This window comes from Dermacentor albipictus, chromosome 1 (assembly GCF_038994185.2).
Source record: "Dermacentor albipictus isolate Rhodes 1998 colony chromosome 1, USDA_Dalb.pri_finalv2, whole genome shotgun sequence".
Taxonomy (NCBI): Eukaryota; Metazoa; Arthropoda; class Arachnida; order Ixodida; family Ixodidae; genus Dermacentor; species Dermacentor albipictus.
In genome coordinates, this window is record NC_091821.1 from 409,334,759 (window position 1) to 409,345,840 (window position 11,082).

Genomic DNA, 11,082 nt, shown 5'->3' on the forward strand with positions numbered 1-11,082 from the left:
TCTGTAACGAAAGTGCACCTGCTCATCACGCAGGTATTGTCAATAGAATCCATTGGTGCTTTAAGATAAGGACTAAAATGGCGACGCCCTACTTCCAAACTTTGGCTCTTGTTTTCAGCGAGCTATTAACGTTTCAAATTACCTCAATTGGCGAAAATTAAAAAGAAAAGATACTTCCTGCACTGCTTCCAGCAGGATTTCGCAATTGCCGGGTATCTTGCTTCACTCTCGCTTTCATTTGCTTCGCGGAGCGGCTTTAGAATTGCTTGCACTCAAACTGTCAGGGATGAATTGCAAAATGCCACGCGTTCATACCGCGACTTATACTTTGCCCTTTTGAAGCTGAGCAGCGCGGTAGGCCAACACCGCTGTTTCTGCAGCCGCACCGTTGGCAACTGGCCACCATGCAAACGCCTTCGCACGTCACTTGTTCGCGTCACACAACGAGTTTTTAAAGTTTTCCGCTGGCAAGGCGAGGCGGTCGGAGCGGGATCGCAGGCATGCAAGTGCGAAAGCACGTTAGCGGAGACGCGCCGCGCAGCTTGAGGCTCGTCGGCTAGCATTGCTCCGGGGGAGGGTGGGGGGGAGGCGAGAGAGGGCCTCCCTGCCGAGGGAGCGAGCCTGCAAATGCGAGAGCCCCTGAAAGCGCATTACAGAAGGCCCGTACCTAATCCTCTCAATATAGAAATAACCCCCGTTGCGACGACGGCGATCAGCAGGAGCCGCTTCGTAACAGCACAGCGCCGCGCTTCGTTCACAATGGGGCGGTCCGTGACGGGAAAAAACCACCGCGGGGCCACCGGTCCGCGCTGCGCCATGAGTGTCGAGCGCCGGTTGCGATCCAGCGGCGGCACGGATGTCGCAAGCAGCCGGCGCCCCCCGCGTGACACGGCTGCTTTAGCGCACGTTTCTGTGCTCTAGTGGCTGGCGTAGGGAAGCTGCGCGGCCGTAACTTGTTTACTAAGTTTGATGCGCGTGGTTCCTCTAGCGCCTGGAACGTGTGCGTCCACGTACAGAATGGCTACAATAATAATAATAATAATAATAATAATAATAATAATAATAATAATAATAATAATAATAATAATAATAATAATAATAATAATAATAATCGGTGGATCCCGCGCACTGCGGGAATCGATGTAAGCGATACTTTATATGCTGTTTGCTTTGATTGACGATAATTAGCGGTGGCGTTCACGGTGAATGGGTCATTTCTCCAGCGTTTAGTCGAATACGATGGTGGTGAGCAGGTGTTATACGTTACTTTGCGTGCACTACTGCTGTTTGTCGGCGTAGTCCACAGAACACACAGGGAGACGTGTTTGCTTGAGGCGTTGTTGCGCGACATTGTTCATATCTCTGAGAGCGTTGAGCGTTTTCATTGCCTCACATGGTGCATCGTATCGTGGCAGAAGTGCTAAACTTTAATTGAATTATGAGACTTTACGTAACTCAATTATTATAAATGTATGTATACATTGTATACATACATTCGTGGTTTGCACCACGTTTCGCTGCGTAGCTAAGACGCTTCTATTCCACGCGACGCTTCTTTCGGGCCTCGGTGTCATAGACGCGAAGTGCACGCTTTGGAGCCAGTTTTCTGGCGTGAGTTAACGTGTTCCTTTTGCATACGTGGCCAGCACGCTTTCTAGACGCCAGCTCCGAGCACTCTGCTCAGGCTGTAAACGATTGTAACGTTTACACTATCACAGCCCAGCACCTGCATTTTGTCACATAGATTCACCTCCGTACCTTTCATCTATTATACAATCTCTCTCTCTTTCTCCGACTCCATTTACTTCTACTAATCTGAACTAAAATATCGGCTATCTCCGTTTGTATATTTATCAACACCGCCGTCTTCCTGCGTCTTAATCTTACGCAAAACACCGAACTGAGCGCAAGACAACAGCAAGTGACTGTAGGCAAAATCGACGTTGAAAGCTTGTCCAAGGAAGGACTTCGTAACATCTCGTCCAGCATCTAACGTAGCTCAGAATGAATTGTTATGGCTACTTAGGATATAGCTGGATGTTTACTGAACTGCCAGGGTTACCCAGCAGCTACGACATTCTGTTGATCAGCGCGAGGCCTGCATAATAAAGTTATGGCTATAAAGACCGCATTTGGCGCAGGCCGAATGCAAGAACATAAGTCCTTTGATTTAGGTGCAAGTAGAAGACCACCAAAGGGTGAAAGTAATCTAGGAGATCCTTAGGATCTACGACTGTTGTGATCTGAGGTTAAATGTGGTTGTCCAATTCAATTCAATTCAATTCAAATCAATCAATCAATCAATCAATCAATCAATCAATCAATCAATCAATCAATCAATCAATCAATCAATCAATCAATCAATCAGTGTCGTGCCTTGATGTCTGCAGAAAGAACCAGGTTGAGCAGGTAGACTGCCAAGCTGACTCCCGCTCAACGGCTACCTCCAACAGACTGAAAATACTGAGAACAAAGTTACTAGGCAGGTTAACTATTCTAAGCGTAGTGCTCTAGCAAATTTCGGAATCAGATATATTTTATATATCGTACCATTCTTTTCAAATGCATCCTAATGTTCACAGTACACGTCACATGTCACGGCCATACTATTATTATACGGATTTTACGCAATTTAGAGCGACTATATTTAAGGCCCCTTTACTACCACTTCACACCAACTTCATAGAACTCACTGCGCTGAATTACACTGCACATAGAACTACACTGCGAACTCATTACCAACGGCATGGCGCTCTTTGGTCATACATGGCCCTTGCGCCATTAAACATCATTCATTCATTCATTCATTCATTCATTCATTCATTCATTCATTCATTCATTCATTCATTCATTCATTCATTCATTCATTCATTCATTCATTCAACTATTCTAAGCAAATGGAAACCCATTAAATGCAATCTATCCACACGCGTTGGCGAAAAAAGCATCTGGCTGTGCTGATTAAAAAAACCATTCACTAGAATAGTCTCGCGAAGTGCCTTCGTGGCGTAACCTTATGAGAAAACACACCAGCCTGAAGTACACGTGCATACGCTGGGCTGCATGTTCGGAGCGGCGAAGAAAAAAGAAAGGAGTTAAAGAACGAATCCTCCCACTGCCTGTGCAACGACAAGCGAGTCCATGTGCCTTCGCGCCTCGACAGCAGGCAGCGAAGTAGGGAGACTATATTTAGCCCCGCGGTCGCACCAGTTGAAAACGTGCCCATTGATCGTATGCGCACCTCTGGGCAGCTGCGTCAATCGCCGCTGGCAGGCCCTGTTGTTCAGATTCACGGACTTGGTCACAGCTCGCCGTCATTCGCTAGTGAAAGAGACGTGTGGTAAGGATTTATCCCTGCCTCTTTCTTACGATAATGTCATCAAGGCCAAGCACGCGCCAAGCCGCCATCAGCGTAACGCGGCCGAACAATGGCTCGCACATGCCCGTTCACGCGCCAGCAATAGCTTTAATCACGCCAAATCTCGACGAACTGGCGGAGGCATAAGGCGTGTTCTTTCAGTACGTGTTACGCTGGAGGTAAATCGTTCATCGCAGCGTAAGAGAAAGGGGAAGGAACTTCGCTTAGAGTAAGAGGGCAGAGTAAACGCGTGCTTTGCCGAGAAAAGCAGGTTGGGGGGTACAAATGCAGGTAAATGTCACGCATGACAGATAAAAGAAAACAAAATATTGTAAGGAGAGCTTCGTACTCGCGTCACTACAATCTAACAGAAGACGGCGCCCCATTCATAGCAGCAATGTGGAACTGCCTCAGCGGAGCCTATTATAGCCTCATTGAACGATGCTCAATCCTAAATCAGTAGCGGGCACGATCATGCAGGCCCCGAGAGGTACTTGTTAACAAGGCCAGAAGAGGATTTTGCGTCTAAGACGCTATATTTTTCACACTTGTAACGATTTACATGATCATTATGTAGGATTTGGCGCGGGAAATAGAAGCAACCTGGGCAGTTTGTCTCCAATATGCCATACACTTACAGCCACAGTGGGCGCATAAAGTGAAGAACTGTCTCTTGCGATTCATCCAGTGCATTGCACCACATGGGACGGAATTTGTTACATTTACAAGAAAAATTCGAGCAGAACCAACTTTCGTTTATGCATTTGTAAGCGATACCAGGCGCAATACGACAAGAGATGTGCTGCAGATATAAGTGACGAACGTGTCCATTAGCCACTATGACGGACCTTGCTGAGAAAGCAATACTTGCGTTTCATCACTAGACACGACGTGTTAGGCCTAGCAGAAACCTTTACCACAGTACTCGGGGGATCGAATCCCGGTCACGGCGGCCGCATTTCGATGGGGGCGAAATGCAAAAACACCCGTGTACTTAGATTTAGGTGCACGTTAAAGAACCCCAGGTGGTCAAAATTTCCGGAGTCCTCCACTACGGCGTGCCTCATAATCAGAAAGTGGTTTTGGCACGTAAAACCCCATAATTTAATTTTGTTTATCACAGTACGATGAGAGAGGCACGGCGAATTTGCTGATGACGATAATGCCTTATTTAATGGCACAGACCGCTGTGGGGGATAGGCCACGAACCGGGTGGTAACGTGATAAAACAAAGGGAAAATAAATGAATAATGAAGGTGAGAAATAAACCGATACCAAATAAAATGAAATAGTGTATAATAAGGTAGTCGGCTTTGCATAGACAGGAGTAGTAATGTGAACTTAATATTAAAAATACCTAACGTAAAGGGTAGATTAAAAGAATGAGTAAGTAACATTTTGAATAATAATTATAATTACTGTAAAATTTGTTTTTGCAATCTGAATTTTCTAAGTTATTAATTTATTGAAGGAGAAATACACGAATTATAGAGAATTAGAAATATTAGTAAGGCAATCTGCGTCACAGAGTTAATTATAGATGGCTCGGCAAACGTTTCTGTGGCTGTATCCTTACACCGTTGCTCCAAGTGACAGTAGAACAGTACTGGATAAATGCAGTCCTGGATTACGCAGCGGAATTTCCAAACATCGGTTTTGTTGCGTACAACATCGCCGACACGATCCGGACGAACGCATCCTGTAACTTCTATCTTCTATCCGTAGAGTTCGGTCTGAGTGGCCCTGACACCTGCTATCACATGGGCGTGCTCATCCACAAACAAAAATTCTGGAACGTGTCCTATGTCTAGTGGAACTTGATGTTGGGCTAGTTCGTAGCTCGCCACATTGAAGTAATTAGGCGCAATTTCGCACTCCCGTATTCACGCACATACCCATACACGCGTACACTCACGACCCCCCCCCCCCCCCCCCACACACACAGCGCTGCATGTGGGGGTGTTCTTGGATGTGTGCCTGTGCGGGTGTGTGCGTGAACGTGCGTGAATGTGGGAGTGCGAAATTGCGTCTGATTACTTCAATATGTGTGTTAAGTATCCGGCTGCTGCGTCTACGGCGAACACTCATTCCCTGCTGTAGCGGTGGCCGGGGACTCGGGATATTAAGCGCAAGATAACGAGGGATCCCAAGCGCAAGCCTAATGCTCGTGGGGACTAATCCCACTGGATAACAAAAAAAATTAAGAAAGTCATTGTTAGAATATTTGTACCATCGAGGATACATGTATTTGTTTGAAGTTGGGCTCTTGTACTACGTATTAACTGCGGCAAATTGCACGTTAATTAGTTAAATTTGAAAAATGCAGAAATAAAATATCTCGACAGAAGTGCAGTGTAACGGGGGCGCTAGGTACTTAAAGAGATGGTTTTGAATTGATATAGACATTAACACTATAACAGCCAAACACAGTTCTACTTCAAAGAAAATTCGAAACTTGTTCATATTTAGCAGTTCATATGTAGAAAAATAACCTCTCTGTCTTTCGCATCTCTATTGTCTCTCTCTCTCTCTCTTTCTCTAACAATGAAATATTGCAAACGGTAAATCCAGCGTAGTTCCAACCTTAAGTCCTAACTATTCGCAATTGAAAATTTATTTCAGCGTATAAAAACAATACTATAGGCTATGCGTAAAGGTTCCTGCGCTATAATCGAAATTTTTAGAAATAACACTAAACAAATTGTTCGAACGGCAGAGAAGCACCGCACAATGACAGCCTGTGTTAAACGCAAACGTGCCGTAAATCGTCTGCGCATACATGCGATCGGTCGCACCATCACGGGCTTCGGTATACCAGCGTCTTGCTCAGAGGATCGTAATCGGGCTCACGGAAAGGGGACGACGCGGCTCCTTTCAAAACGCGGCGCTTGAGAAACGCGCCATTGCGAGACGCGGACGCGTGCGCCGTTATGCGGACGCAACCCGTTCGCTGCCCCGCGGAGAGCCATCCCCGAGTGGGCCAGTGGCGCCGATTGTTGGGACGTCATAAATACGCGGCAACAGAAGCTTTCGCATGCGGTGCGGAATGGCACCGTTAGCACGGGGGTGTGCCGACAATAGCTGCGCGTGGGCGGCGTTGGCGGCCGTAATGCGCCGCAGGGCGACACTTGTTTACCTAACCGCCACGGCTGCGCGCTTCGGCGGAAGGCCAGGGCTTTATAGCGGAGCTTAAGATGGGGAGGATCAATAAGCCGATTCCGCGACTAACCCGTACTAAGCAGCAAGCGGCGGCGACGCGTCTGCCGTTGTGCCAGTTTTTTTTTTCTTTCTTTCTTTGGCTCCGAGGTGCGTCATGAACAAGCACGTGCGGCCAGGTGCACCGCGATGCACGCAATCCGGTGCCGATGGGCGCCGATTTTTCTAGAAGCTCGCTTCGCTGCGTCTAAATATATGCCCGCAGTTTCGAAGGCCTTCCCTAAGCTGCGGCGACACAAAAACCGAGGTGAGGCTGACAGTTTAACCTACGTCAGCCGCCGTCAGCTCTTTCTTTCTTTCTTTCTTTCTTTCTTTCTTTCTTTCTTTCTTTCTTTCTTTCTTTCTTTCTTTCTTTCTTTCTTTCTTTCTCATGCAAAAAAGATAACTTCGTTCTCGGCGGCCGTGTTTATTTAAGGGATCGCTTTTACGTAACGTCGCTTCGGAGAGAGGCCTGCTGAAAGCTGTAACAAAATGTTTTCTTTTTCAATGCGTTTCCACGTGAAGATGAGCACTGAATCTGTTGATGACATCAATGCGATGCGGATTTCTCGAAACCTTAGAGTAAAATTGTATATTTTAACATAGGAAAACATTTATTTTGAGGGAATTTTAGACTTGCCGCAGTTTATTTTGTACTTGAGTAGTTTCTCTGCATTTGTTTGATTTTTGTTTTTCTTGGGGACTTCCTGTCAGACGACGTCAAAGCTTATATAAGCTCCTTTATGTGTGTCAGATGTACGCTGGGGTGGCTTTTTTGTTTTAAATTGACGTGTGTGGGCTTATTCTGTTAATATACATGACTCTGTTGGACAGTTCAGGAAGAGTTTTATTTTCTGGCAAGCAAATTAGAAATGACGAATGGGACCGTCGTCTGCTTAATATGCTTACATAGCTCAGTGCGTGATTCTTCAATGTTTTTAGGGGGCAGAGGATTTATGCCCCGCGTTAGTTGCCATGGCAGCGAGTGACCACTGTTAAACTGTCATTGCCGAATTCGCACAAAAGGCTCAATATGAAGGACTCTGCACTTTCTTTGGGGGCCAGGGCCAGGGCCATTGCCGAGGATCTCGGAAGATTTTCTCGGCCGATAGACCCCTGACAGGCTGGCCCCGGCCCCCAACAGCAATAACCGTTGGACAAATAAAGTTTATTCCTACCTTATCCTGCACTTTCTTCAAGCGCTGGTGGCGTATATATGGTCTTACGTGCTGGCTTTCAACGGGAGAAATAATTACGCAGATGTACGCGTTTGTGCTTGCGTATTGTTTGAAGAATTCGTTAAGTAGATTCTTTGCGCACATGCTACCCAGTGTACATGGATTGTTAAGGCTGCAACGCGATCCTAACGTGCATACGTCTCTGGCCATTAGTGAGCGTTGCTGCAGGAGAAAGCGCTTCTGAAAATTCTAACCCGCAAACGCAATTCTCGAACTTATATTGAGGATCGCTCTGAATAGCCTCGTGTGGCGCCAGCAGCACTCATTCGGGTTTTCTTGTTTCAGGAATGTACTGTGTTCGGCGAATGAAATGCGACCCAAGTGGTGTCTATTGGGGACACCGAGTCTAGCATTTTTGTATCAGATGAACGTGAGAGCTTTTGTGATGCATTGTGAGTGCGATGCAGTTTACACATACCAAAGAGCATGGCTGTGTCGTGGCCTACAGCTCCATGCCATTGAACTACAGCGTAATTATACCAGGGAAATCTAGGCGCACGTTAAGCGCAATAAATGGAACCGTATGTGCTAACGCAAACAAGTTTTCGCATAGAAAAAGATATGCTTCTTAAGATACAACCAATTCGGGTCGAAGTTCCTTGAACTAGTATGCAAATATGTTTTTACAATAAACAAAGTGAGTTCAACCTAAAAATTACCTGCCGCGGTGGTTAGCGGCTATGGTGCTGCGCTGCTAAGCACGAAGTCGCAGGTTCAAATCCCGGCCGAAATGCAAGAACGCCCGTGTCCCGTGCATTGGTGGCACGTTAAAGATCCCCTGGTGGTCAAAATTAATTCGGAGTCCCCCACTACGGCGTTCCTCATAATCAAATCGTGGTCTTGGCACGTAAAACCCCAGAATTCATCGATTCATTCAACCTAAATTTTATATCTGGCACACTGAGTGGGTCTTGAGGCGGAACGATGAGCAAATGGTTTAAGTTTGCCTGCACTGTCTTTCAGATTGCCGCTTGCACCGAATCCAGACTTCTTCAGAAATCTGCGGCGTCTGCGCATGATCCCTCTGGCCCATGCTTCAAGAAGTTACCTGGAACCGCCAGATTGGACGATGGGATACGACCTCCGCATCATCGTTGGATTGAAGCAACCGACCGGCGTGGCTTCACCTTTGGCGAGCCCATCTGCGCATGGAGTACTACCACAGCGTCACCTGATCATTTATGCCGTGCTATAAAGCCGAGGAGGGACGCTACGCTCTTCAGTGGGTATTGCGGCGGCATGATGAGTGCATGGTTTAAGCTTGTCTTCATTGTATTTCAGGTAGGACCTACATACGATTTTCCATGTTATAGATATGGTGGTTGATGTGCAGTGCTGCTACATGGCCCACTGATGAGAGCATTATCAGTTTCATCTGTCCGTAGAATTTTGTTGCTGTTATTTGGTGACGTTGAGACCAATCCTGGTTCCGGTAAGTTACAAGAAACACTATCGCAGTTGCTCGCAGGACAGGAGAAAACTCCTTCCGAGATATTTTCTTGTACCGCCAAGTTTGCTTCCATCGAAGAAAGGCTAAGTAGGCTTGAGACGTAAGTACTACCAGTCACGGAAGTAATTGCGAATGGAGCAGCACGTGGAAAATGTCACTTAATTCTAATAGAACTGTTTCAATGACTTTTTCAAACGAAAACCAACAATTTCAATTTGCATATTTGCACATTTTCATATTTGCATAGCGCACAGCTTGCGCTCAAGAAAGCGCGCAAGCTTGCATGCGTCCATACGTTCAAATATCTCGGTGTTACTTTCTGCCTTGATCTAAAATGGTATGCTCACATTGAATCCATAACCAATAAAGCGCGTTTTAAAAATTAGGTATTAATTAAAATAATCCCGCAAATGAGTTATGCAATTCGATTGCTGAAATCAGTTCGATTGTCACCTCACTTGTCGGAGGCAGGCCTCCTTCTGCACGACCAGCTCTGTCTGACAACCCTCGTAGCAAATTTTGGGTGGAAAATCCCGCAGGCATACAAGACTTCTGACAGTAATTTCTTGGCGTTTCCAGCAAGCTCAAACAATAAAGACTACTGAATAGCTTTTCGACTAATTGAACTGAGCACAGGTGGCAGAGTATTGTGGGCTACATGAGCTATAGTCTAAATCCAGTGTGCTTAGAAGCAAACGAAAAGTGCAGACCCCTCTGAAACGTCAAGACTTTTCCTGGTAGATCTACGCTGATCACGTCATAATACGTATTTAGACACTAAAAGTGGCGCGTGGATCTATACGATATTTTCTCTTTTGTGATGTCAAGAATGGACAATTGTGGCAATTTATATCGTTCACTGGAGCCAGGACTTTTCAAAGCGCTGACAAGCACAAAACGACGTTGAGTAGATACGATCAAGCTCGTTCCATCACTACGTGAAAACTAAGTTAGAAACGTTCCCGTTTTTAAGATGATACTTATTCAATTTATTTTGAAGCACCACATGGCTGCCCTGGCAGCCTCACTAGCATATTTGCCGGCAGCTGCCTTTTGAACACTAGCTGCGTGAAATTTTCACTCTAACTAAATTGACAAACCAGTACACACAGTATAAGTATCTCTCTCTCTCTCTCTGCTCTTTTCTTACTGAAGCCGCATGAAAGGTCCTACGAGTAGTTTGACCAGGCGATCCTTGAGGACTTACCTGGTTTCTTGACGACCAGACGGTGACACAGCCCCCATGTAGACCGGCAGGTCAATGCAGTTTTACATAGGCGACAATACTTTCTGGATTAAAACTTCTGTAAACTGCCTTAAGAGTTCACCAACTTAAGAGAGCACAGCCTGAAGCAGCGACGATGGCATTAAGGGGAGGGCAAAACTGTGAAGACTGAGCTTATGCCGCCTAACTACACCTAATGCTATGTTTCAAGTTGACCTGATACCTGCAAACTGAACTTCCCTTGTGCCTTAGTGTAAAATAGCGCTGCACTTTTTTAAAAATTCAATTTTTGTAGTCCTGGAAATAGCCATTAAATCTAGGAGATTGTGACTGACTTACATCGCTCACGTGAAACAGAAAGGCAGATGTGCAAACACGGACGCAAGAAGGCAAGAAAAGGACAACACATACCCTCACTGAAAAAGGTCGCATGGTTGCGGAAAGGAACGAGAACAATAATTTTTCTGCGCATGCTCAAGGAAAGACGGCGCCAACGCGTCAATTACCGACACCTGAGTGCATTCGCGAAAGATGCCGAAGTTCCCGCACGTGTCAATCAGTTGACAAGTTTGCGTTACATTTTCTTGAGTATGCGCATATATGTTTTCGGTGTTTT

General features: G+C 46.0%; 1 protein-coding gene across 2 annotated transcripts in view; it reads right to left on the reverse strand.

Moving 5' to 3' along the window:
• The window catches only part of tim (timeless), a 67,178-nt gene extending 56,401 nt beyond the window's left edge, over window positions 1-10,777 (reverse strand). For both annotated transcript variants that reach the window (XM_065451826.2, XM_065451825.2), the window contains exon 1: window positions 10,449-10,777. In XM_065451826.2, coding sequence (XP_065307898.2) covers window positions 10,449-10,486 — 38 coding nt within the window. In that variant the 5' untranslated portion in view covers window positions 10,487-10,777. The remainder of the gene's footprint in view (window positions 1-10,448) is intronic.
• Window positions 10,778-11,082: the final 305 nt, after the last annotated feature.